The following is a 27,836-nucleotide window of genomic DNA, read 5'->3' as shown; positions in this document are numbered from 1 at the left end:
CTTTTGCCACCCATAAGGAGCCCATGCAAAGGTTTCTGCAGGACTGCCATTGCAGCCTGCGTGAGAAGGTGCAGGCACACTTTCACTGCCATTTACACGGCACCAGGTCACTTATAAGTCACCCCTATAGTAGGCCCTCCAGCCCTGAGGGCAGGGTGCAGAGTACCTGTGTGTGAGGGCACCCCTGCACTAGCAGAGGTACCCCCACAATCTCCGGGACCATTTTCACGGACTTCGTGAGTGCGGGGATGCCATTTTACGTGTGTACTGGACATAGGTCACTACCTCTATCCAGCAACATAATAGTAACGCAGAACATAGGCATGTTTGGTATCAAACATGTTGGAATCATACCCCAATCCTTTTGCAAGCATTGGTTGTATGATTCCATGCACTCTGAAGGTTTCTTAGAGGACCCCCAGTATTGCCATACCAGCCTTCTGAGGTTTTCCAGTCAGCCCCAGCTGCTGCCACCTCTCAGACAGGTTTCTGCCCTCCTGTTGCATGAGCAGCTCAACACCAAGAAGGTAGAACAAAGGATTTCCTTTGGGAGAGGGGTGTTACACCCTCCCCCTTTGTAAAAAGGTGCTACAGGCTTTGGAGGAGTAACCTCCCCAAGCCTCTGGAAATGCTTTAAAGGGCACAGATTGTGCCCTCCTTGCATAATCCAGTCTACACCGGTTCAGGGACTCCCAGTCCCTGCTCTGGTGTGAAACTGGACAAAGGAAAGGGGAGTGACCTTTCCCCTGTCCATCACCACCCCAGGGGTGGTACTCAGAGCTCCTCCAGAGGGTCCCTGTGTTTTGCCATCTTGGATTCAAAGTTGTCAGGGAACTCTGGAAGCATCTAGGTGGCCAGTGCCAGCAGGTGACATCAGAGCCCTCCCCTGATAAGTGCTTACCTGTTGAGCTGACCAATCCCCCTTTCAGGGCTATTTAGGGTCTCTCTCTTAGGTGGTTCTTCAGATTTGGATTGCAAGACTCCAGCAGAAATCCTCTGCATCCTTTACTTCACCTTCTTACTGAAGAAACTGCATCTGAACCCTCCAGGAACTCTAAAAACTGCAACAAAGAAGCAAACGTCTGCAACATTTTATCTTCAACTTCTGCCAGCAACTGCAACTGTCTCCTAGTCCTGCATCCTCCGAGGACAGCCTATTTTCAGCCTGTACAAGAAGAACCAAGGAATCTCCCTTGGAGTGAAGGAGTCACTCCTCTGCTTCAGCAGGCACCTCTCTGCATCGACGAGCGGCTGTGTGGATTCCCTCTCCTGCCTAGTTACGTGGATCCTGCCTCATGGGTGGTGGACTGAAGTGGCCTGACGACCCTGATGTCCAACTTTGGTGGAGGTAAGAGCATGCATCCCCAAGCAAGACAGTACCCCCATGCACCGCATGTTTTGCAGTTGCCAAGGATTGTTGGCATCCTTCTATTAAGTTCTTCATGCACTGTGCAGCTCCGGCACCCAGCACTCCTTCGTGCGACGCACATCTTCCTGCGTGGTTCTCCGGTGGCGTGGGACCCTTTGTTATAGTGCTGTTCGGGCCTCCTTTTGCACCTTCTTTGTACCCATGCTGTGGGACTCCTGTGCATGCTGCATGGTATTCTGAGGGCTCTCTGAGTTGCTGAGAGCCCCCTCTGACTCCCCCTCTTGGGTAGAGTCCACCAGGTCCCTCCTGGTGCCGGGCAGCACCATTTTCCACTCACCAGCAGCTTTGCGTGTGCCAAGGCTTGTTGGCGGAACCCAGCAACGCAGACCAGACTGCAATCATCCATCCGGCATGGGACATCATCTGCACCAACCAGGAACCTGCATCGCTCTTCTTGGGTGCAGTACTGATTGTTGTTTTTCACCGGTGGTTCTTCTTTTGCACCTTCATCCGGGTTAGCAGGGGCTCCTGTTCTCCCTGGACTCTTCAGTGCTTCTTGGACTTGATCCCCTTCTTCTACAGGTCTTCAGGTCCAGGAATCCATCACTGGATTCTTGCAGTCTCTTCTGGTTCTTGCATTTACTTCTTTCTCTTGTTTTTGTGTGTTCTAGGAAAGTTACTGTGATTTAATCCTGCTTTCCTGCATTCTGGGGTGGGTTCTATTGCTTACCTCTCGAGTTTTCTAATACTCCCAGTGCCCCTCTACACACTACACTTGCCTAGGTAGGAAACCAATATTCACATTCAACTTTCTTAGTATATGGTTTGTGTTCCCCAAGTCCATTTCTAACCATTGTGATTTTCACTATTGCACTGCTTTCTAACTGTTTTTACAGCTATTTCTGCATACTAGTTAATATAATTTGTGTATTACTTACCTCCTAAGGGAGTATAGTCTCTATGGTATTTTTGGCATTTGTGTCACCTAAAAAAGTGCCTTTATTTTTGGAACACTGAGTATTTTCTTTCATGTGTGTGAGTACTGTGGAACTACAGTGATGTTGCACGAGCTTTGCATGTCTCCTAGATAAACCTTGGCTGCTCAGCTACAGCTACCCCTAGAGAGCCTGGCTTAAAGACACTGCCTACATTTCAAAAGGATAACTGGACTTGGTATAAGGTGTAAGTACCTTAGTTACCCACTACAACCCAGGCCTGCCTCCTACACTTCCTACTGGGTCTGGCCCATGATGTGCCTTTAGCTGGACATTTGGGGCAGGACAAGACATTTGAACGGCTTGTCACTTATGTTTACTGGCCCTAAATGTGCAGGCACTCAGATGAACACTGTAGGTCTTGCCAAACTTGTCAGGCAAGAGTGAGGGGAAATGTAAGAATCCACTCCAACCTTTTCCAGTGGTCAGCACCCCATTTGAAAGGGTTGGTATTCACATTGTGGTACTTCTGGATCCCAAGACAGCCATGGGCAACAGGTTTATCCTGGTCTTGGTGGACCATGCCACCCGGTCCCTAGAAGCTATCCCTCTGAGGTCAATCACATCCCCTGTGGTGGGACGTGGGTTGACGGGGGGTTTTACCCACATGGGGTTCCCCAAGGAGGTGGTATCTGATAGGGGTACCAACTTCACATCTACCTATATGAAGTCTCTGTGGAAGGAGTGTGGGGGTAACCTACAAGTGTACCACTCCTTACCATCCCCAAGGAAACAGTCTGGTTGAGAGATTCAACCACACCTTGAAGGGCATGATCGTGGGCCTGTCAGAGCCCTTGAGGCATTAGTGGGATGTCCTCTTGCCATGCCTTCTGTTTGCCTACAGGGAGGTGCCACAAAAGGGTCTTGGATTTAGCCCTTTTGAATTGTTGTATGGCCACCCTCTCAGGAGCCCTTTGAGTCTGGTTAGCGAGGGTTTGGAGAAGGCCTCCAGTAAGCCCCCAGGATATATTCAGCTACATGCTGGCTTTTAGAATCCAGACAGCACACTTCAAGAAGCTCGCTCAGGAGAACCTAGAAGCAAGCCAGGAAGACATGAAACACCAGTATGACCAGAATGCCACTCTGGTTGACTTTCGCCTGGCCAGAAAGTGTGAATGATGGCCCTAGTAGAGCCTAGGGCTCTCCAGGTCAAGTGGACTGGGCCTTTTGAGGTGTTGGACCGCAAGAGTAATGTCACCTATCTGGTGAACTTGTGGACTCTTAGGAACCCTTTGAGGGTCCTGCATGTGAACCACCTCAAGCCTCACATTTAGAGAGGACAGAAGGGACTATGCTCTTGGCAACAGATGATGGGATGGAGGAAGAGAGTGAGCCTCTTTCTGACCTCCTGTCTGCCAAAGAGAAAGAAGGTTCAGTGGGGGGAGTGAACCTCTCCCACTCACTGACTCTAGAGCAACAGAGGGTCTGTTGCCAGGTGTTGGGACAGTTTGCCTCACTATTTTCCTTGACCCCAAGTGTCACTCATTTGTGTACACATGATATGCTCACTGGGGACAGTCCTCCTGTAAAACATAAAATTTACAGAGTGACTGAGAAGGTCAGGGCCAACATTAAGGATGAGGTATACAAAATATTAGCTCTTGGGGTTATTGAGTTCTCTAGTAGCCCTTGGGCCAGTCCTGTGGTCTGAGTCCCAAAGGCTGCTGCTCCAGGTGCCACTCCAGAACTCAAGTTCTGTGTGGATTACTGTGGACTCAATGCAGTCATTAAGACTGACGCGCACCCCATCCCTGAGCTGATGAGCTCATTGATTGGTTAATAGCTGCCAAATATCTCAGCAGGTTTGACTTAACGTCTGGATATTGGCAGATCGCTCTGACTGACGGGCCAAGGAGAGGTCTGCATTTTCTACCTCAGATGGGCACTACCAGTTTAGGGTGATGCACTTTGGGATGAAGAATGTCCCTGCTACCTTTTAGAGGCTGGTTAACCAGGTGTTGGCTGTACTGGATGATTTCAGTGCAGCCTACCTGGATGGCATTGCCGTGTTCAGCTCCACTTGGGAGGAACTCTACAAAGTGTTGGAGGCCCTGCAGAAGGCAGGCCTCACTATTAAGATAAGCATGTGACAAATACAACAAGGTTCTGTGGTGTACTTGAGACACCAGGTGAGAAGTGACTAGGTGGCACCCCTACAACCAAAGATTGACACCATTCTGGCTTGGGAGCCCCCCCCCAAGGCCTAGACTGAGGTCAGAGCCTTTTTGGGCCTACAAGGCTACTGTAGGAGGGTTGTCAATGGGTATGGCGTTAACTTCTAAGAAGCAGCCAAAGAAAGTGATCTGGACTGAATCTTGCCAGACAGCTTTTGATGCCCTGAAGGCAGCCATGTGCATGGCATCCGTGCTGTAGGCACCCGACTTCTGTCAGCAATTTGTCGTGCAGTCTAGTGCTTCAGAGCATGGTGTAGGAGCAGTGTTGTCACAGCTAAACGAAGAGGGCCTAGATTAACCTGTAGCCTTCATCAGTAGGTTACTTCCCCAGGTACATAGGTGGAGTGCAATTGAGCGTGAAGCTTTTGCTTTGGTCTGGGCGCTGAAGAAGCTAAGACCCTATTTGTTTGGGACTCACTTCAGGGTTCAGACAGACCACAGGCCCCTCAGATGGTTAATGCAGATGAGGGGTGAGAATCCAAAACTGTTGAGGTGGTCCATCTCCCTAATGGCATTGGACTTTACGGTTGAACACCACCCTGGAACAGAACACATCAATGCTGATGGTCTGTCCAGATTCTTCCGCCTTAGTGATGAGAACTCTTATGAGGTTGGGTAGTTCTCCCCACTTTCAGCTGGTGGGGACACATGTTAGACCTGGCATCCTTGGCGTGGTCTCCCCTAACTTTTTGCCTCAACTTCCCAGGTTGTTGCTGTGTGCTGGGTAAAGTTTTTGCTACTGTGGGCACTTTACCACTGCTGAACAGGGCTAAAGTGCAAGTGCTCTCTATGTGAAATTGTATGTGTAATTGGCTTTTCCGCAATTGGCATGTTTGATTTACTAGTAAATCCCTAGTAGAGTGAACTAGAGGTGCCTAGGTCCTAAAATCAAATGCTACTAGTGGGCCTGCAGCACTGATTGTGCCACCCACATGAGTAGCCGTGTAAACATGGCTCAGACCTGTCACAGCAGTGTCTGTGTTTGTAGTTTTAAAATGCCAATTCCACCTGGCAAGTATACCCACTAGCCAGGCCCAAACCTTCCCTTTTTGTACATTTTAGGCAACCCCTAAAGTAGGCCCTAGGTAGCCCCATGAGCAGGGTACAATGTATATTAAAGGTGAGACATGTACTGATGTGTTTTACATGTCCTAACAGTAAAATACTGCCAAATTCGTTTTTCACTGTTGTAAGTCCTATCTCTCTCATAGGTTAACATATGGGCTGCCTTTAAATATTCTTAAAGTGCACTTTCCCTTTGAGAGCAGATAGAAATATGGAGTTTGGGGTATCTGAACTCACAATTTAAAAATGCATCTGTTATTTAAGTTGGCTTTTTCTTGCTTTAACTGTTCAGTGCATCTGCCTGTTTGTGGATTCCCTGTCTGGGTCAGACAGACAGTTGGGCTGTTTGTGAATCTCCTCTAGACAGTGACACAAAGGGATCTAGGGTGTAGCCTGCATATCCTGATGGGCCATCTGGGCTACAGTGGAGGGAGGAGTGGTCACTTACACCTGAATGGGCTGTGCCTGACCTCACACAATGCAGACTCCAGCCGCTTGGTGTGTGTCTGGGGCCTGGCCTGGGTAAGGCAGGATCCTGTAAACAACAGAGACTTTCCTTTGAAGTAAGCCTACTTCAACGGCAGAAAGGGGTATAAGTAGTGGACCCAAAACCCCGGATTAGATTTCTTCAAGATCACTTCTGGATTCAAGAGGAACCTCTGCCAAGGAGCAGAGCTGAGGAGAAGTGCTGCCCCTGCCTGTGACTGTGCTTTGTGGGACTATCCTGCAGTTGCTGCTTCTGCCCGTGAAAGGGAGAAAAACAACGCATCGCCTACCCGACCAGAGAAGAAACAAGCTCACTTGCGAGTAAGGAATTGATTTCTCTGACTTTTCCAATGCACGCTCGACCGTGCAGCTTGATTTTTGATGCAAACCAGGTACTTTGTGTAAAATCAATGTTTCCATTGTTTTCTATGGAGTAAGACTCATACTTTTTAAAATTCATATCTTGACTTGTGTATGTTGGATTTTTGTCATTTTAATCTTGTTTGATTTAGATAAATATTACCTATTTTTCTAAACTGATGTGGTGTCCCTTTTGTAGTGCTTTCACTGTATTTCTGTATGTGTTGGTACAAATACTTTACACGTTGTCTTTGAGTATCTCCATTGAGAGTGCAAACTGGCTGCCACCCAGAGACCCCATTTCTAACGCACTTTGCATGTTCTCTACCCGGCTGTATTGCCCAGCCGAGTGGAAAACATGTACAGGCTCCCACTCCTAGTCTGAGCGGCAAAGCAGGCCGCTCAGACCACACGTCGCTGCTGTCATGCTGGTGACAGCAGCATCCTGATTGGCTGAGAGCCTGTGTGCACCTGGGGACAAGAAGAGGTTGAGGACCGAGGGGAGACGTCCATGTCTCCCCTCGAAGGTAAGTGTTTAAAAAAAAAAAAACTGTTCAGTAGTGGGGCAATTTGACCCTTAGTGTTGCCATGAGCATTGCTGCGGGGAAGGCTATGGCTCTTTCATCTGGCATGCAGGTCTAAGTGGCCTGGATTCACCTTTTTAGTGTAGGTAGAGACATGGCCCAGTGACCTCTCGAGGCAGTCAGGCTGTTGACCGAGATGAAGATGGTAGTCTGCCACAAGGGTTTGGAAATATAGTAGCTTGCTGTCCAGAAACAAATCCCCCAATTTTAAGACACCTGCAGCATGCCACTGATGGAGTTGTTCTGAGCACAGCCATCCTGTGGGATTGGGGAGGCTTAGCAAAGATAGTGAAGGAGCACAGGGTTTCTTCGTGTCAGTGAGTGTACAGGTTCTAGCAAGGCAAGAGAAAGCTGTGCATGATAGCCCCAGATGGTGATCTGTAGAATGGTCAGTATGAAACTATGAGCAGTGCAGGCGAGACTAGGGGCAAAGGTACGGCCCATTGATGTCCTGCGGATCTGGTGGAAAAGGAGGTCCTCGAATTGAAAAAAAATGGCTTTCATAGCAAGGGCAGCACAGTGCATGATAAAATAAACCGGAGTGGTGAATGGTTGATTAGCAGACAGAAGAGCAGTTTCAACTACTTGCAGTGTGGCCTCTTGAGGAATGTTAGTATACAAAGCCTCGACATCCAAGGTAATCAAAGCATGGACATGAACAGTTGAATTAATAGTCTCTATCAGGTTGAGGAAATTTTTTGTGTCTTTGAGATAAGTAGCAGATTCCTGGACAATAGGTTGTAGGAAATGAGCACAGAAAATAGACAATGGTTCAAGGACAGAGCCTATCCCAGAGACTATCGGACGACCTGGTGGAGGCACTTTGCCTTTGTGAATTTTGGGAAGGAGGCTGAAAGAACAAAAAATAGTAAAAATGGGGTATGTCCCAGTGAAATGCCAAAATTGTGTTGAAAAATGTGGTTTTCTGATTCAAGTCTGCTTGTTCCTGAAAGCTGGTAAGATGGTGATTTTAGCGCCACAAACCCTTTGTTGATGCCATTTTCAGGGAAAAAAACACAAGCCTTCTTCTGCAGCCCTTTTTTCCCATTGTTTTAAAAAAAAAAAAAAAAAATCTGTATTTTGGCTAATTTCTTGGTCTACTTTAGGGGACCCCACAAACTCTTGGTACCCCTAGAATCCCTAGGATGTTGGAAAAAAAGTACGCAAATTTGGTGAGGATAGCTTATGTGGACAAAAAGGTATGAGGGCCTAAGCGTGAACTGCCCCAAATAGTCAAAATAAGGCTCAGCACAGGAGTGGAAAGGGCCTGGCAGCGAAGGGGTTAAACTAGCATAAGGTTCATTACCATAATGTTTCCCAAACTGTTTGCCACAGGTTTTAAAATGTTCAGAAACATAATCAAAATGTTGTTGTTACTTTCTCTTTAAGAAAGATTGGGTAGATTTGGGTAGGGGTGATTGCCTTGACTGTGCTGAAGGGCATTTATTTACTACTGAACAAGGACCTATTGTGACACCTGAATGTAGCATACCAGGAGGCAATCACAATAAGACCACAGTGAATAAATTGTGCTATGTTAAAAAAGAGTAAATAAATGCACTGATAACATAGTGAGGCATGGCCTCTCTTGGGTGTGTCTGTAAAACTGACATTTGTTCTTCAATTTTTGTCCTGAATTTTGACCCTTCGTCCTGAATTTTTGTCCTGAATTTTGACCCTTTGTCCTCAAGTTTTTACAGTCCTGTCCAGAATTTTCCTCAATGCCAAGTGGTCACCCTATACCGTCCCCTTCTGTTTACCTCTCACCCCCTGCCGCCACACATCACCACTACCTCCCCTCTCCAATAAACAATGTAGAACCAGTCTGAGGTAGATATGTTGTGGTTAATTCAGGTGAGCTGGCGAGGTACAGAGGTCTGTGTTCAGAGGCAAGCCGCTGCCTTCATGTAGTAAGCCTGTGAAAAGTGGCTGCGGATTCACCAGCAGTACTAAGGGCGTCACATTTATTTCCACCCAGGGCGCTATTGTTGAGCCGACTCAGGCCAAAAGACTACTAGGTCAATGGTTTACTCAGGTAGGAATAACGGAGTCTCTGAGGTGATCATCCAGGTTACAGGTGAGAATAAATGTCCCATTTAGCAGAATCTCTTCAAATTTAGGGTTGAAAATCATGAGGTAATAAGTGGGCTGTGTTGATGCTATTTAAAATGGTTAATTGTGTGAGCTTTCCCTTGTCTTGAACACGTTTCGCTGTACTGTATCAGATGCGTATAGGGCAACCCTTCTCTTGTCTGCATATTTCATATCCGTCTCAACCCTCCACAAATCCTTTTAGAGAGCTGAAATAGAGTATGTCGCCTCCTTATCTCTCCCTCTCAAGCACTTTCCCATGAAAGGAATGTAGCAGCATTCGATTTGCGGTCGTGGTGGAGAGTGGCCCTAGAGGTGGGAGATTTATAAGGAGGTCAGAATTTTCGTCTTTGTTTCCTGGGACAGCTACGGCAGCTTGCTGATTGCAACAGCACCAATGGTTCGCCAGTTCTGATTGGCACTTTGTCAGGTGCTGACTGTCTGCCGTTGGGCTTTTGCTTGCAGTGGAAATTTTCTTTGTTTATCTATACATTTAACAGACGCGCTGTCCAAGTATTTGTTTTACCGAAGTTTCTCATAAATATGTCATATTCCGTTTTGTGAGATTGTGTCTAGTTATTGTCCACTTTTGAAAATGTTTAGGTCCAAAATGTGAGTTAGGAAAGAACTAAGGGCAGGATTAAAACCGTGTGGAGGCCCCTAGGCAGTCGAGCCCCCACCCCACCCCCACAAATTATCTCCTAATACGTTTTTATTTTTAACAAACAACGATTTTAATAAACCAATTTTATTACACAAAACTAAACATTACAGGTACTATTTTGCACATCATTTTTTTAAACAAACTGACAGCTGACATCAGATGCGCTTTTAAAGAGACAAAGGCCCTCATTATGACCTCGGCGGTCTTCAGTGAAGACTGCTGAGGTCCCGCCAGACCGAAGACCGCCAGTGCTGGCGGTCTTCCGCCAACCATATTATGACTGCTGGCAACCCTCCGCCATATTTTGGTTGGAGAGCCGCCAGCAGCCATACTGACGGTCGGCAGTGCAGTGGAGGTTGCTACTCCGTCACTGGCACGTCATCAGAACACTGCCCACCGAATTAGGTTCCAGTATTGGGTGTGGCGGCATTCTGGTGACAGGGTGCTGGCGGTGGAGCAGTTCCCATGAAACCCGTTCCCTCCCGGACGTGCACCGAGTCAGGTAAGGCGATTGTCCGACAGGGGAGGGGGTGGGGGGTGTTGTGTGGTGTGTGCGTGAATGGGGGTCTAAGTGTGAGTGTTTAGAGGGGGTGTGTGAGTGCATGTATGTATGCGGGAGTGGGATGTGTGTGGGGGATGTATCGTTTATGTATGTGCGCGTGTATGTGTGTCAGTGGTGTGCATGTGTGAGTGGGGGGTATGTCTGAGGGGGCCAATGGAGTTCTGGGGGGTGGGGGAGGGGGCCCTACCACCTTTGGGGGATGGAAGGGGGGTCGTGGCTGTTGGGGGAGGACTCTGGGAGGGGAAGGGTGTGGGGGAGACACCTTTCAGTGCCAGGGAAGGAATTCCCTGGCACTGATAGTGCCTAACGCCATGTTTTTCGTGGCTGTGCAATAACCTCAAAAACCATGGCGGTATGCGGGGTCATTATCCCGCAGGCGGACTAGTGGCGGCCGCGGGCTGGAGACTGTTGTCTCCAGCCTGGCGGTCATTACCTCCGTGGTGGATGGTGTGGTACATTGCAATGTCATAATTTAGAGGTAATTACTGCCAGCCTGTTGGCGGTTCTACCGCCAACTTAACACCGTCCGCCAGGAACACCAGTGGCCCTTTCTCTTGCTGCGCCTGCTCCAGCACCTTCCAAGTACCACCCCAAGATCCTGCACCAAGCTCGGACAGCCACCTCAAGTGCATACTCCTCAACACATGCTCCCTCGTCGAGCACGCAATAGAAGTCAGGAACCTCCTCGACTCAACACCCCTGGAGACTTGGATCATCCCCACTGCTGTCCCAGACATCGCCACGGTCATCCCGAACAACTACAAAATCATCCACAAGGACAGAGCCAATCGGCCTGGAGGAGGCATTGCCATAATCTACAAGAACAGCCTCCGCCTGAGTACCACCATCAAGTCGCAGTCTCAGTCAGTGCACGAGCAACTACATTTCCAGATCCAGACCATCCCAAACACCTCCCTAAATGGCACCCTCATCTACAGGCCACCTGGACCCCAGTGTTGCGAAGACATTGCTGACCTCATCGCCCCCCAACCACTGACCTCCTCCAACTACATCGTACTTGGCAAACTCAATTTCCACCTTGATAACGTCGATGACCCCAACACCTCAAACCTCCTGGACAACCTCACAACTCTCAGCCTCATACAACTCGTCAACGTACCTACCCACAGAGCCAGATACATTCTTTGCCCGTCTTCTCAGCAGGAGACAACATCACCATCTCCCACACCTCGATACACCATTGGACCGAACACAAGTGCATCCTCTTTACCCACACAAAGAACAACGCACGCCAACACCCACCCCCGTTCCTCCCAGCAGATGCTGGGGAAAAGTCACAAAAGAACAGCTCACCAACATTCTCAACCACTCCCTTCCACCGGAGGCAGCGGATGCTAATGAAGCCGCAAGCAACCTACACCTCTGGCTCTCACTGCGCTGACAACGTAGCCCCCCTAAAGAAATCAGCAGGGAATTGAGAGGGCAAAACACCCAAGTGGCTCATGCCAGACCTATGGGAATCCAAGCGCACCTGCAGATGATTGGAACATAAATAGAGGCTCAACAAATCCACTGAAGACCGCACAGCCTACAAAATTGCAGTCACCACCAGAACATCAGAGCCAACAAAAAAGCCACCTTTGAAGCATGCCTCAACACCAGCACTCCAGCAGCAAAGAACTCTTCGCCATCGTCAAAGAGTTCACAAACCCCAGAGCAGACTCCTCATCCATCCCTCCCTTCCAAGACCTCTGCAATGACCTTGCCACCTCCTTTCACCATAAGACTCAGGACACCTATGAAGGCTTCAGGAACCAAAGCCTGCCAGCACCGTTCACCTCCATGGACCTAGCACCCCACCAGATACTGAACTCCTGGACCCCCATCACCATAGACAACACCCAAAGACTGATGAACTCCGCCCACTCGGGAGCATCCTCGGATCCATGCCCTCATCACATCCTAAACCTGGCCAGCGCCTCCAAAGCACCGGAGCTCTATCGAACCATCAACCTATCCTTCAAGACCGCCACATTTCCCTCAGACTGGAAACATGCTGAAAACAGCCCGCTACTCAAGAAACCCACCGCCGACCCTAAGGAGCTGAAGAAATCCAGACCTATCTCTCTGCCCCCTTTCCCAGGCAAGGTAACGGAGAAAGCCGTCAACCAGCAACTCACTGAGTTACTCGAGGCACACCATATCCTAGACCCTTCCCAGTCTGCAGTCAGAAGCAACCACTGCACCGAAACCCCACTCTTAGCAGCCACTGACAACATGTGCATCATACTAAACTGCGAAGGCACTGCCGCACTCATCCTTCTCGACCTCTCCATTGCATTTGACACCGTCTCCCACTCCACCTTCCACTACAGACTGCACGGCAACGGCATCCGAGACAAAGCCATGAGCTGGATCAGGCACTTCCTCCCCGGAAGAACACAGCGGGCCAAACTACCACCGTTCACATCAGAACCTAAAGACACTTGCTGCGGAGTGCCCCAAGGATCCTCACTAAGCCTGACGCTTTTCAACGTCTACATGGCCCTGCTCGCTAAGATAACCAAACAACACAAGCTAAACATAGTCTCCTATGCTGATGACACCCAACTGATCCTCTCCCTGTCCAAGGACTCTGCACAAGCCAAGAGGAATTTCCACAACGGGATGAGAGCAATTGCTGCCTGGATGGAGGCCAGCTGCATCAAGCGCAACTCGGACACGAAAGAGATCCTTGTGATCGGCTGCACCCCTTCTGCCTGGAACGAATTCAGGTGGCCCACCGCTCTGGGTAATGCCCCCCCTCCACTGACCATGCGTGCAACCTGGGCATCATCCTGGGCTTCTCTCTATCAATGACCCTACAAGTTAACCTGTCTCCTCATCAAGCTTCCACACCCTCTGTCTCCTGCAGAAGATTTTCAAATGGATTCCACCTGACACAAGGAAGATAGTCACCCCACGCACTCATCACCCGCAAACTGGACTACGGGAATGCACTCAATGCCGGCATTACCAAGAACCTTCAATCAAGACTACAAAGAGTCCAGAATGCAGCCGCCAGACTCATCCTGGACATCCCCCGACACAGCCGAATCTCCTCCCACCTCAGAGACCTACACTGCACAGTCAAAAAGCGCATCAATGCAAACTCCTGATCCACACCTTCAAGGCACTGCACAGCATAGGACCGCCATACCTCAACCAAAGCTTCACCTTCTACGTAACCAACAAACGTATCTATTCCTCCCAGCTCGTCCTTGCGGCCGCCCCCAAGATCCAGAAAAGTACAGCATGAGGAAGATCCTTCTCCTACCTAGCAGCCTGGATATGGAACACATTTTCCCTCAGGCTCAGGCAGAATGCATCACTGAAGCAGTTCAGGAAGGACCTCAAGATCTGGCTCTTCGACTGAGCAGCACACCTAGATTCAGTGCTGTGAGACCCTATGGATGATTAGCTGTGCTTTAAAAATCCATGATTGTCTGATTGGTTTAATGGGTTCATTACATTAATACAGTATTCTCTCTATAGAGTCTTTAATGTAAAGTTTTCGTTTCTATGAGCTGATTCATTTTTTTCTATCTTTTGGAAACAATTTAAGAAAGCTTGATTGTAATTTTCTTTCAAGATCAAATCAATATTATTTCAATCCGTTGTCGCGGGCCCCTAAAAGAAGTGTGGCCCATAGGCCGGTGCCTACTTTGCCTATTTCGTAATCTGGCACTGACTAAGGGTCATTTAGTCTGAGCGAAATTGTCAGGTGCAAAAACACCCTGTCCAAAATTGCATTTGCTCTAAGTGCTCACACTATTTTTGGAGGGCAGTTTCATAAGAATTGCTAGTATTGAGTAATGAATTTACATCTGCTTTCTATACCTTGTGACTCCCATTGTAAATGTTTTGCCTTCGCTATTAGTACAAGTAAGATGCTTGTGGTGTCAGCACTTGGAAACTCAAGCGATTGTGATGATTTCTGTAAATAGGCCAAAGTTCAAAATAAGGGACGCATGTTATTAAAGCTTTTTTATACCACTTCCCAAGTAATTCCAGTTTCTAAGGAGATTATCAAGGTTTCACATGTAATCCCCCATCAATTCTTCTATTGAAGCAACTGGTCTCCTGGTACCAGTAACAGCAGGGACGCAGTTACTAGAATTACTGGGCATTCTTAATGAGGCTGTACATAGAGACACCAAACCAGTTTCCCACCCTGATGTTGGTACCTGTTAGCATGAGGAGCTGCATCAGATAAAGCAGTACGGTTCTGTAGACTGTTTAGTCGCCATTGCCCAGATGATAAATGAAGACATTTACTGGAGATGGCCTTGGCCCTTCCATCAGAGTCAACACTCTTTACTGAACCACAAATTGCCTAGCAGGCATAGGAGGTTTGGAGAAAATCAAATTTGAGTTGCATATGGCTAAGTCTATGGACAATAAATTCTAAATATTCAAAGTCATAACTATTAATTTTTTAGCACACCATCATTCCTCACACGTAACCAGCTTTGTTTGATGGTAGCTTTATTTAAAGGCTAAGCTTCATCCACCAACATTGACAGAGAGGACAAAGTTGTGAGTCCCACTGCAAGCAATTCTACCAGTCCAGATAATTTTCTAAGGTAGACTAAAGCCAACACAATGGAAACCTAAGAGAGTCAGGTGGGGCATAAGAAATAACATTAGACCTCCTTGCTGTCAAAATATTTCCATGATAACTCATTTTGGACCTATATCATATTAAATCTGAATCACAGATACTCCATGAATCCTATTAGTGGATCGATTATCCTCTGTGCAGCTCAGGAGTTTCTACAGGAGGTCTATAGGCTCCTCATTTCAAGAATAATAGAACAGGGCCCACCCTTACCTACTAAAACGAGAGGTTATATTTTACTCATTCCTCCCTGGAAATAAGAATAATGAATAAGTTATGCTCTGTAGACTAGAATAATGCATACTTTCATGTAACCGTCCAGCAGGTGCAAATGAAGTAACCACTCTTCAAAGTGGAAAACCAATGACACCAGCAGAAGACTCTGCTTCTTGGTCAGTCCTGAAGCTGGCCATCTTCACAAAGATCTTGGGTATGGTAGGTGAATTTCCACTGTTGTAGGAGGTCCACTGTTACCCTTACCTGGATAACTACAAGTCATCTTGGGTGCCATGGAGTGAGCCTGGATTTAACCTACATGACTGCTTTCGATCTAGGGCTTTTAGTGAACTAACAAAAATCCTCTCTAATCCTCTCAAGTGGATTCCATTCATCACAACCGTTCTAGGGTCCAGACTTGCAAAAACTTCCACTCTACCTCCTTGCCCTTGGATTCATTGTCAGCCATAAAACAAACAACAAGAATGATGGTCTTTTAGCATGGCGGTTTCAGGGGCTTCTTGGAAACATGAACTGTGTACTGGGAGTCCGAGGTCCAGCCTGTAGTGATTTGGGATTAGAACCTGCTCCTGGCCAAATTTAAGCATAAAACCTTCAAGTTCATAGCTCCTTGGAAATTAGGCATCTCTTCTGGAAGACAGTCTTTTCGGTTGCTGTCACATGCCAGGCTCATTAGCAAGCTTAATGCTATGCACCGCTGAATGATAACTTGTGTTCCCTGAGCAGAAGGTGGTACTAAACATCTGCTTCTCCTAAAGATAATGAATGTTGTCTGCATTTCACCCGCAAGAAGTTCTTCTTCGGACTTAAACAGAATAATGGCTGTGCGCGGTACAGACAAATATTGTGTTTCTTTTATAGGCCGTCACTCTGGCCAAGCTGCCACTAAGGAAATCACCTGTTAGACAGATCTTAAAATGCACCCCATTGCTATACATCTATTTGTTTGTTTTATGAACTTGGTCCAAGGTATGATGAGACTAAGTGATCTACCCAAAAAGGTGAGGTGGGGCTGAGACTGGAACCTGGTTCCCCAGTTCCAAGGGCGGCTCCTCTGGCCATCAGGATACATATCCTCTGTCTCTTGTTCCACCACATCTAACAGGAGCTAATACAGATTCAAAGACAAGTATGTACTTGTTACAGAGAGTTGTACAGGAGTCACATAGGCTACGCCATATCCATTCTACAGATCCTATCGCTGGCAAGGTGACTTGATAAGTTAAGTGCATGCTGCTAACATCTGATATTAGCTGCATATCATAGGCTTGAAAGAATCATGGCAGGACCTTTATTCTTTTGGGGTTATTAAATATCATTCATTTGTGTAGGTTACTATATTATAAAGTTCTTATGGTGGTGACACTGTGGTATCAAGTAGTGTAGCTAATATGTTGTGTTCTGGAGCCTCAATTTGGTTGGGAGTTCTGAGGAAAAATTTGTTGGGACCTAAATTACCAGGTGTATCTTTTCACTTTCTATATTCTGTTGGGCTCAAATAATTTTACGTCCCAGGCACAACCAGGCTTACTGAGGGGGGTCACAACACATGACAAATGTGGGTGGAGCGGGGATAGTTGCTGCTGCTCACCGTATGATACTAGCGAGACTGGTGGTGCAGTGAAAAAAAGAGTAGAGGCTCCAGGACCACCCAATGAGCTAGAGCATGAGTGGGGGTCATTGCGACATCAGTATGCCACACTGAGTCTCAGGTCTGCATCAGCTGTGGGTTTGCTTTTGGATTTGACTTGACAGTTTGACGCTGCTCGTTTTGCTAGTCGGGAGAGGGAAATCAGGATGTGTATATATATATATATATATATATATACTTCCAGAATAGTTAGGTATTAAACCGGGATCACTGGCAGAATATCGAGGACAAAAATATTGCGTGGCCAGAACATCATGTCAAAAAGTTGAGGATCAAAATATTGATAATTAACTCCACATCTACGTACCTTGAAGATATGTATCATCAAGGTACATATATGTGGAGTTAAGCATGCCCAAGAAAACTTACCTTTATAATATTCTTGACACTATATTTTGTCCACACTATTTTCTGGACTTGATATTTTGTCCAAACACCATTAAATCCTGAGACTCTGTGTGCCAGAAAGTCACGCTCAGTAGTTTGTGTCACTGCACAGTATTTAAAATTATTCTGGGTGTGATTTGTTGGGCGTAAAACATTGTGCTTCTTCCCTGAGCTTCCACACTGTATGCTGTTGTGTAATATCATTCGTAAAGATGAAAACCTCTATTACTTCTGTGCCTTTTCTCACAGTATATCGCATCAGCTTTGACCGTTCCTATGAAGAAATGAAAAGGCGCTCCAACGAATGGAAAACAGTTGTTGGGGGCGTCTGCTACTTCTTGGGCCTTGGTGGGCTCTTTCTCTTGTGGACACGATTTTATGGTAATCTGTTTTTTTTAAATATCTATAGAAAAGTGAAAGTAAGCAGGAATGTTCAAATTAAAGGCAAAACATAATGCAGTAATAGTCGTGCAGACGATCAGAATCAGTGTTTTGCCCATTTGTGTCTTCACAAAGATCAGGATTTCATGTGTGAATCTGTGTGGTTCCAACCACACAGGGAAATCAAGCAGTGCCCTTATTACATTTTGGTACCTTAGCGCACCTATGGTAAAACTTTGTTAGTGATATTTTGGAAATTTCACCTTAAGTATGCGAGTTGTGGATATTTTACATTATCCCCCCATAGGCCAAGAATGTTGCATTGCCTACGGGTGCAAGTAAGTCGAACGAATCTTCCAGTATTCAGGTGCATGTTACTTTCCGGTGATTTACTGTTTTATTTCTGTCACATATGTAGCCATCTTTTTTATGATGTCTTTCATTATATACTGCATTAATATCCATTAACTGACCAGAACAATGGAATGCTCTTGTAAGCAGAGTCCCATCATCTACTTTGCCAATATTTCTATAACAGTAACTATTATAATGAAACTTGCAATGGTGTTTGCCTAAATAAATCTGTTTTATTAGCATGTTTTACAGAACTTAGTACGTTTTAAACTGTTGGATGAAAAATCCCCTGTTTCCTCATAGTTAAGGGGGGCAGGTCTAGCGATTGTTGCACCCAGGTGCTCAGTGGCTGTGGGGCCATGGAGAGTACATATGCTCCTGGTACAGTATTTGCTTGCTGTTCCAATGGTTGTTTTCTTGTAATGTGACTGTAGATTAGCTGACTCTTTATTGGGTAGCCATCTGTCACTTGGCGGGTTCCAGTGACTTTTGTACAATATTGATGACGTTTTACTGTTGCTGGGCCTTAAATGTTCTTCTCAGTGTGTTCGCATTGGGTCTGATACTGTCAGAAGATCCTGTAAACGCTTGTGAGCTGAATTAAGGCTTGTAAATAGAGTCTTCCTCTGTGCAGGTCCAGGCTGACTGTACTCCATTCCACAATCGTTTCTGAGGCGTGCATTCCTTAGCACTACCCAACCCATACCAGTGCCATGAACATATCACTCCCTGCAGACTCAACCCCTCACTTCGCTTTAGAGCTATGACGGTATGCTTCTGGTACTGTTTGAAGACCTAAAAGGCAGTTCTGGTCAGAGGAAGATGCAATGTCTGATTATGAGGATGAGGATAGGTTCACCCTTACAGAGAAAGTGTATTGGCCAAATTCTTGTGGATGGAGGGTGAGACCTAAAACCACAGAGAGGAGGATGGAGACAGGTCAACCTATAGAAATCCCACGAGTCCCTGGTAGCAAAGGACTGTTGATTCGTTTTTTTCTGAACACTGCCATTTTGTTGACCGTACTGGTTAGGGGATGGAGCTACAATTTCTGTTGTCAAGATGAGGAAGTTTCTAGGCAGAGTCCACTCTTTTGTCTGTCTCTGATTACTGTTTCAGGAAAGCTAGGTGCAGATAGCCCACATTTAATTGTGACAATATTTGAGTACTCCTGCTTGGAACCAGCCCCTTTGATTCCTACTGTGTACACCATCACCTAGCACAAAGGCTGTGTTTAGAGAGCAGTCTGGAAATTATGTTTGGAAGGAACCACCCCGAAGAGGTTCTGAAGCCTTAGGCAGTGGAGTCACATCCAAGGCCTAGAAAATGTGTCTAACAGTCTAACCCTACTTGGTTCCATTCCTAAGCTCTTAACCAAGGAAGAGTACTCGAAGAGCTACTTTGCAACCAGGGCCGGTGTCGACCTGACAGCCAATCTCCCAGAGGAGAGGAGAGATCAGCAACACTTTCAGCTAGAGAAGCTTAAAGTCTGCCTAAAAAGCGTAAAAATCAGTCTGCCTGTTGAGATAGGGAATTATGCCTAGCCCTGCAAGAGGAGAGACGGTGCAGAGGTAAAGCCCAGCAAGTTTCTAGTACAAGGAGCACCAAGGGAATGCAGACCATCCAAGAGAGCGAGCCAGAAGTAACGCCTGCTATGAAGAGGCTCCTCCAATATCTCAGTGCAGTTAATGAGTGAGCTGTATCAAGGTTGTATCAAAGCTTTTATTTTTGTGTCATAGACAGCCTTCAGCAGGCTTGAGAGACTGGTGCTTTCACTGTCAGAGAGTAGAGGAAAGCTGCTTAAACTCCAAGGCTGGCTCCTGATCTTTCCGGAGGCCACAATTTTCCCCAGAGATCACCTTAAAGGATCTAGCGTGAAGGCAGCAGTTACCCCTGCTGAGAGCATGTCTACAGCCACTGCTCTCTTCCACCTAACCAAGACTATCACGAAACTTTGTACGAAGTAAGGCTGCCACTCGAGTCCCTGCCCAAGAAAAGTAATTGCTGTGAAGGTGGGAGAGCAACACACATCTGTAGCACAGATGGACTGCAACAAGCAGCCAGCAGGTAATCCACAGAGCTTAGCGTGCACCTGCGATAAGAGACTGAGGTGTACCGGTGAGGCAGCTGCACTAACTTGAGATAATAATTTCTAAAAGTGATAGAAAAAAACATCAAAGTTACTTACCCCTAAACTAATGATGACATCTGAGGTATCTGAGCTTAAACCCTGCCTAAATCCTTAGTATTTTAGGGACAACAATAGAGGAATATCAATCATAATAGTAGGGAGAATGGTTACTGGAAACATCTGAAGGGGTCAGGGACAGGATGTGATGTCTCAGTCTTAATGCATAACTTACAGTCACATTATGTATTATTTAGTGCTGCTGTGAGATTAAGGTACTTTCTTTTTTCATAAAAGATAAGCACAGGCTTGACAGTAAGATTGTATATGTTTGGTTGGCACTTGGGGCCTGACCTCTTGTCTCCCACCCCACCTCTCCGGGAAGCCTGTGATTACTCGCCTTCCCTTCCCTTCCCTGCTAGTTAAGTGTGAAAAGGGTTGTACTTGGCTCAGTGTGCAGAGCCATAGTAGGGCAAACCCCAGGACAGCAGTGGCAAAAGAACCTCAACCACAACAGGTGGACAGTCACCCCTGCCTGCCAAGAAGACCCCGGAAGAGGGTTGTGACAGGCATATACTCGAGTTGGGTAGCAGTGCCACAACATGCTGAGTAGGAGTAAACATACTAATAAACCTAGTCCAAATAAAACCTTGATGAAATCTTTTTGTAACAAAAAACAGTAATGAACAGGGGCCTACTAGGGAAAAAAGCAAAAGTCAAGGTTTATCTGATAGAGAATTCAGAACTGCAGATTACTTAATTTAGAATTATCCTAGCTGTCAAAATGGATCCTGAAGATTTTTCGTGAGCAGTAACCCTGCATTCCGGTAGGTGGTGTTGTTCGACTCCGTGTCCGTCGTCAGCATCGTCTGCACCAGGAGTGACATGCTCAGTGCCAATATAGGTTCCACGAGGCGCGCTGATGTAAATTCTTTTCTTTCTGCTCTAGCCAATGCCAATCCGGGAAGAGCCACTGCTTCAGGCTTTTTTGACTGATCTTTTTTCAACATCTAGTTGAAGCTAATTTTTTTATGTTTAGCTCCTGGTATGGTTGGATGTCATCTGGAAAAGCCAGCTTCAAGCCTTCCAGTGCCTGTGACCGGCAGATATCAGTGACAGATCTGACCGTGACCCGAAGTTGTGCTCTGGCTGCCGCGCGATGAACCCGACGGCTTTGAGGGAGCACTCCCTCAAGCTCATGGCAGCCTGCGTGCAACTCCATGCCACTCAATGTCCTGGTGGAAAGGAAAGCCCCGGAATCGGTTGCAGAGTCCAATGTCGTCATTCCATTCTAACTCTCCAGGACACTCAGGTAAGTCGAAACACAAGAAGTCGAAGCATGCTTCGACTTCGCCGTGTCTGTTGGCTGATGAGACACAGAATCGTCCATATTCCAGGCCTCACTCAATAGTTAAGCCAGTGCCTTGGCCGACTCTGCAATCCCCGAGCTTCCGGGGGCAGGAGCAACCCACTGCCCAGCTCAGGGATTCTTATGAAGCTCTGTGTGCCATATTTGGGTGGACCAAACCCTCTGGCTTGCCTTTGGGTCTCGCTGGGTCAGCAGCAGCCCCTGCAGTTCCATGCTGGTGACTCCGGCCCAAGCGCCAGTGAGGTCCTATCGGTCCACAACTGGACCCAGACTATTGCCAGTCATGTCACCTCAACCTTCCCCAGTGCCGGTCCCAATAACGATGCTTCAGGCACCCACTGGTGGCGCCATCCCCATTTTGATTCCCCACTCCGAAATGGAACTGGAGGGACGTTGCACTATGCTGTATCCTACGGCATCAGGAGCCGTGCCTCCCAGATCAGATCCTGAGCTCTATTCCTATGGGCTTGGCCTCTGGGAGGAATGGGAGGGCTTACTGGATCCTGAAGTCCAGCCTTATGAATATGACATGGACTGATGTAAGCAACTGGGTGAAGTCAGTGATCTGGATATTTCCCCAGATGCAGGCATGCTGTCTTCCCTGGGAGAAGGGAGTGTCTTCTGCTATGGTCGTTTGGAGGGCTGCGGAGGTCCTCGACCTTTCATTGCCCTCAGTGGCAGTCAAGACTAATGTCTTGACAGAGATGCTTCAACCAGGAGTCTCCCTACCTGAACTTCTTCTCCTTTTTAATGAAGCCTTCACGGATGTCCTTTTGAGTACCTGGTCCAGATCCAAAACAGGGGCTCCTGTGAACAAGACAATCACCCATCACTACCGCCCCACCCGAGGGGACCCAGATGTCATCATGCAACACCAACCCCCTGAGAGTTTGGTGGTCCAATCATTTCACACACTCTTTGGGATATGGTTGCACAAGTGCTGCCTACGATCCCTGAGGGGCCGTGCCCTCCCAAGCAGCAGCAGACCAGAGAGATGTAGCAAAGTTAACAATTCGATGTGGACTCGACATGACTGACTTGCTAGGCAGAATGGTAGGATATGCCCTTTGATGGCTCCTGTCTCTTCGGAGACAAAGCTGACTCAGTGCTCAAGAGATTTAAGAACAGTTGGGCTACAACCTGGTCCTTGGGGTTATCTTTCTCTCAGCACCATCCCCAGTCCGCTTTTCTCCCTTTTCGTGGCTACAGAAGGGGCTACCAACTTCACCAGTTCCCACCTAACCCCTGTGCCACGCATGCTTTCCAGCAGTCCCAGGGTGCTATATCCACAAGACACTTGGATCAGGCAGCCAAGATTGAGTCAGTCCACCACCCCTCCCATGACTGCAGCCTTCAAATCCTCCTAATCTGCCCTTATGCCATCACAGGTACCCGTTTGGGGATAGATCTGTCATCACCTGCCCCAATGGCAGTCAATAACATCGGACAGGTGGGTTTTGCAGTTGGTATAAAAAGACTACTCCCTCCACTTCCTGACCACTCTTCCTCTGGTGCCACCATCCAAGACAGGCTGACAGAGGATCATCTTTCTCTTCTCCGCAAGGAAGTTGTGACTCTCTTGTCCAAGGGAACCATATTAAGGATCCCAACACCAAAAGTAGGTTGTGATTGCTAGTTCTGCTACTTTATGGTGCCAAAGAAGGATGGAAGCCTTTGTCCTATCCTAGACCTGTGGCTTCTCAACTACTTCCTCAAGAAGGAGTAATTCAGAATGATCGCCATGACTCAGGCTCTCTCTCCCCTGGACCCAGGAAACTGGATGGTACTGTTAGACTTGCAGAACTCACATTTTCTTATTCCCACCCTGCCTTCCCACAGATGTTACCTGCTGGTTCACGGTTGCCCACAAGCATTTTCCGTTTCTGTGCACTCTTTTGGCTTGACCAGCGCCCCTCGGTGTTCCCCAAGGTGTAGGCGGTGGTTGCAGCTCATCTGTGGAGATCAGGGGTCTCAGTCTTCCCCTGTCTTGATGACTGCCTGTTGAGGGCGGGCTTGCACTAGGCTGTCATCTTCCACCTCTAGACTACGGCAAACTTCCTGCATTTGCTGGGGTTCACTATATAACGTGCCAAAGTTACACCTGAGTCCCTCTCAGACACTCCCTTTCATTGGTTACTCTCCTGAGTGGTGAGTCCAGGATATTCAGGCTATGATAACAATGTTTCAGTGAGACAGGCTCTGAGGCTGCTGGGATTTGTGGCTTCCTGCATCCTGCTGGTGACAAATGCCCATTGGTATATGCGGGCTCTGTGGTGGGACCTGAAGTTTTAATGGGCACAGCATCAGAGGAATCTCTCTGACATGGTCCAGGTATCGGAGGGAATTGCAAAAATTCTGCGGTGGTGGCTGACGAACCACGATTGGGTCAGCAGCAGACCTCTTTCTCTTCCCCAACCAGATCTCACAGTAGTGACAGATGCATCATTTCTGGGATGGGGCTGCCATCTGGGAGAGGGGGAGATCAGAAGACTCTGGTCTCCAATGGAATCATGACTCAATCAATCTTCTGCATTTGCAGGTGATCCGACTAGCATCGAAGGCCTTTTTATCTTCCATCCAGGGGAGGCTGGTGCAGGTGCTCAAGGACAACGCCACTGCCATATGGTAATGCAACGAACAGGGCGGGCTTGTGTCATCAGCACGTGTCAAGAAGCCCTGCGTGTCTGGACATGGCAAGAACATCAGGAAATTTCCCTTGTGGTTCAACACCTGACGGGCTCTCTGAACGCCAGGGAGGACAAACTCAGCCACAGATACTTAGCGGATCACAAGTGGCATATCCATCTGGAGGTGGCGCAAGATCTCTTTCAGCGCTGAGGAGAGCCTTGGTAAGATCTGTTGGCTTCTGCCAAAAACACGCAACATCAACAATGCTGTGTGCTAGAGTTTCCAGGGCGGCTCTTGCCTGGTGATGCTTTTCTTCTAGAGTGGAGCTCCTTTCTGCCCATACAACACCTGCCCATATTTCTCAAGAAGATCAAGAACGACTGGGCCCAGGTCGTCCTTTTGGCCCTGGATTGGGCACGGAGAGTATGGTATCCTGAGCCACTGAACATGGCAATCGAACCCCCAATCAGTCTGCCCCTTCAGGAGGATCTTCTTTCACAGCAGCAGGGGAAGGTTCCCCACCTCAACCTGTCCAGTGTTCACTTTCCTGCGTGAAAATTGAGCGAGAGCAGTTGACAGCCTTTGACGTTCCTTCCAAAGTCTGTGGTGTTGTCTTGGCAGCCAAGCATTACTCCACAAAGACTGTGTACTCCTGCTGTTGTGAGAAATTTGTGGCTTTGTGTTCCAACAGAAATGTTGATCCCCTTTCTGCTCCTCCTCCTCAGGTTCTTCTTTTTATTCTGTGTCTTGCTAAGCAGGGTTCTGCTCTGGGCACTCTTAAAGGTTACCTTCCTTCTATCTCTGCATTCTTCAGATTACCTGATCAACATTTTCCTTTCAAATCTCCTAGTGTACATAGATCCTTGAAAGGTTTAGTTCATCTTTTTCCCTCTCTCTTTTGACCGTGCCTCAGTGGAACCTGAATCTAGTGCTTATGTTCTTGATGTGCTCTCCCTTTGAGCTGCTACACAATTGTCCCCTGCAGTTACTCACTATCAAAATGGCTTTCCTCGTGGCTATAATCTCCGCCCAATGAGTTAGTGAGCTACAGGCCTTATCATCTAAGCTGCTCTACATATCCATCCATCCTGACAAAGTGGTGCTTCACAGAAGGGCTTCCTTTCTTCGAAAGGTGATCAAGCCATTTCATGTAGGTCAGTCCATGACCTTGCCTACTTTCTACGCTCCCTTTCACACCTCCAAGGATGATGAGCATCTCCATCATCTGGACCCGAAACGAGTGTTGTCATTGTACCTTGACCTCACAGAGGAATTCCGGGTGGACGATCAACTCTACGTGGGGTATGTTGGAGCTACAAAAAGTTGTGCTGTGCAGAAAAAAAAACATTTCCAGATGGGTCTTGCGCTGCATTAAAATCTGCTTGGCATTGGCCAAGAGGCAATCCCCTGAGGGTTTGTGTGCTCGTTCCACCAGAGCCAAAGCAGCGACCGCTGCATTTACATGCAGAGTTCCAGTCCTGGATAATATCAGCCAAGCAGCAATGTGGGCCTTCATGCACATGATTAACAAACACTACTGACTGGACAGTCAGGTCCGTCATGATGGGCATTTTCCCCATTCGGGCCTACAGGATTTCCTTGTCTGAAATTGGTCTGCAGACCCACCTCCGGGGATGGTATTGCTTGGGTATCTATACTAAGGTATGGAATCTTCAGATAGAAGTCTCTATTAGAGGAACAAGTTACTTACCTTTGAGAATGCCTTATCTGGTAGAGACTATGGTGGTCATTACAACCCTGGCGGTTGGTGTTAAAGCAGCGGTAAGACCGCCAACAGGCCGGCGGTAAAAAAAAGGGAATTACGACCGTGGCGGAAACCGCCAACATAGACAGCCAATTTAACACTCCGACCGCCACGGCGGTACAAACAAACAGCTTGGCGGTCACCGCCAACAGACAGGGGGAGGACAATGTACCGCCCACAGTATCACAACCTACCAATCCGCCACCTTTTCCGGGGCGGATTAGACAAAAACACGGCAGAAACAGGACTTCAAAGGGAAAACGCTCACCTCTACACACCCCACGAGGAATCCGGACGCCATGGAACCCGAACTCCACATCCTGCCAGCCCTTATCTTCTTTCTCCTCTACCACGAGCACGAACGCCGGCGGTGAAGACCACGGTGAGTACTGCACCTACGACACAGGGGAGGGAAAAAAAAAGAGGGACACACACATGCAACACCAAAGATCCCCACCCTCACCCACGACAACACACACACCAATACAGCATGATACATTACAGTTACACCCACCAATCCCCCCGGAAGAATGCAAAGACAAAAGGAAATGAGTGAAACCATTGTAATATATTAAACTCCAGTACGCGAAAATATATATATATACACTATAAACAAAATATACATCAAGATTAGTAGTCCAAGTAGTGCTCCATTGAAGTCCGTGGAACACTGGGCCCGCACGGTATGGGCGAGGCCCACACTCAATCCCCGAAATGACGGAGAGAACACTGCAGGGGCATCAGATAGCAATAAAACAGGCACCTCAGGGGGAAGGGAAAGGGGGGGCACCTCAGCCGGTTGAGTGCATGACGCCAAATCCACGAGGGGGCCACATGCCCACTGTTCCATCCTGGGGAGTGCAAAGCCACAGTCTCTCAAGTCTCTACAGTGGGTGGTTTGCCCACTGTTCCATCCTGGGGAGTGCAAAGCCACAGTCTCTCAAGTCTCTACAGTGGGTGGTTTGCCCACTGTTCCATCCTGGGGAGTGCAAAGTCACAGTCTCTCAAGTCTCTACATTGGGTGGTTTGCCCACTGTTCCATCCTGGGGAGTGCAAAGCCACAGTCTCTCAAGTGGATAACAGTCTCCAATGGTTCTGGAGGGGGCTTTGTGCCCAGAGTGCTTCATCCTGCCAAAGACAGAGGTAGTGGATGTTTGTCTCCATTGGTTCTGGAGGGGGCTTTGTGCCCAGAGTGCTTCATCCTGCCAAGGACAGAGGTAGTGGATGTGATACTCCACTGGTTCTGGAGGGGGCTTTGTGCCCAGAGTGCTTCATCCTGCAAAGGACTGTGGTAGTAGATGTTTATCTCCACTGGTTCTGGAGGGGGCTTTGTGCCCAGAGTGCTTCATCCTGCCAAGGACTTAGGTAGTGGATGTGATACTCCACTGGTTCTGGAGGGGGCTTTGTGCCCAGAGTGCTTCATCCTGCTCATGACGGACTCAGTAGCATCAGTGCCCTTGGCGCTCATGGGCCAGTGGTGCTTGTTTCGGCGGTGTCATTGGCAGCGGTGCTTGTTGCGGCGGTGCCCTGTTCAGCTGTGCTTGTGGCGGCGGTGCCCAGGTTCAGCGGTGCTTGTGGCGGCAGTGCCCTGTTCAGCGCTGCTTGTGGCGGCGGTGCCATGTTCAGCGGTGCTTGTGGCGGAGGGGTCTTTTGCAGTGACTCAGCTGCTGGCGGTCCTTCATGGCCCAGCGGGGCTGGTGCTGGCGGTCCTGTCTTGCCCAGCGGGGCTGGTGCTGGCGGTCCTGGCGGTCCTGTCGGGCCCAGCGGGGCTGGTGCTGCCGGTCCTGTCCTGGGCAGCAGGGCTGGTGCTGCCGGTCCTGTCCTGGGCAGCAGGGCTGGTGCTGGCGGTGGCCTCCTGGGCAGCGGGGATGATGGCGGTGGCCTCCTGGGCAGCAGGGCTGGTGCTGGCGGTGGCCTCCTGGGCAGCGGGGATGATGGCGGTGGCCTCCTGGGCAGCGGGGATGA

General features: G+C 48.1%; 1 protein-coding gene across 1 annotated transcript in view; it reads left to right on the top strand.

Annotated features, from left to right (window-relative positions):
- LOC138279980 (cytochrome c oxidase subunit 4 isoform 1, mitochondrial-like) overlaps positions 1–27,836 on the top strand; it is a 566,320-nt gene that overhangs the window by 469,816 nt on the left and 68,668 nt on the right. Inside the window, exon 4 of the mRNA XM_069219444.1 lies at positions 17,496–17,627. Within this exon, the coding sequence (XP_069075545.1) occupies positions 17,496–17,627 (132 nt within the window). The remainder of the gene's footprint in view (positions 1–17,495; positions 17,628–27,836) is intronic.

The sequence above is a fragment of the Pleurodeles waltl genome, chromosome 2_2, assembly GCF_031143425.1.
Source record: "Pleurodeles waltl isolate 20211129_DDA chromosome 2_2, aPleWal1.hap1.20221129, whole genome shotgun sequence".
NCBI classification, from domain to species: Eukaryota; Metazoa; Chordata; class Amphibia; order Caudata; family Salamandridae; genus Pleurodeles; species Pleurodeles waltl.
The sequence above is the reverse complement of the archived record's forward strand: the minus strand, read 5'-3'. Positions and strand labels throughout refer to the sequence as shown.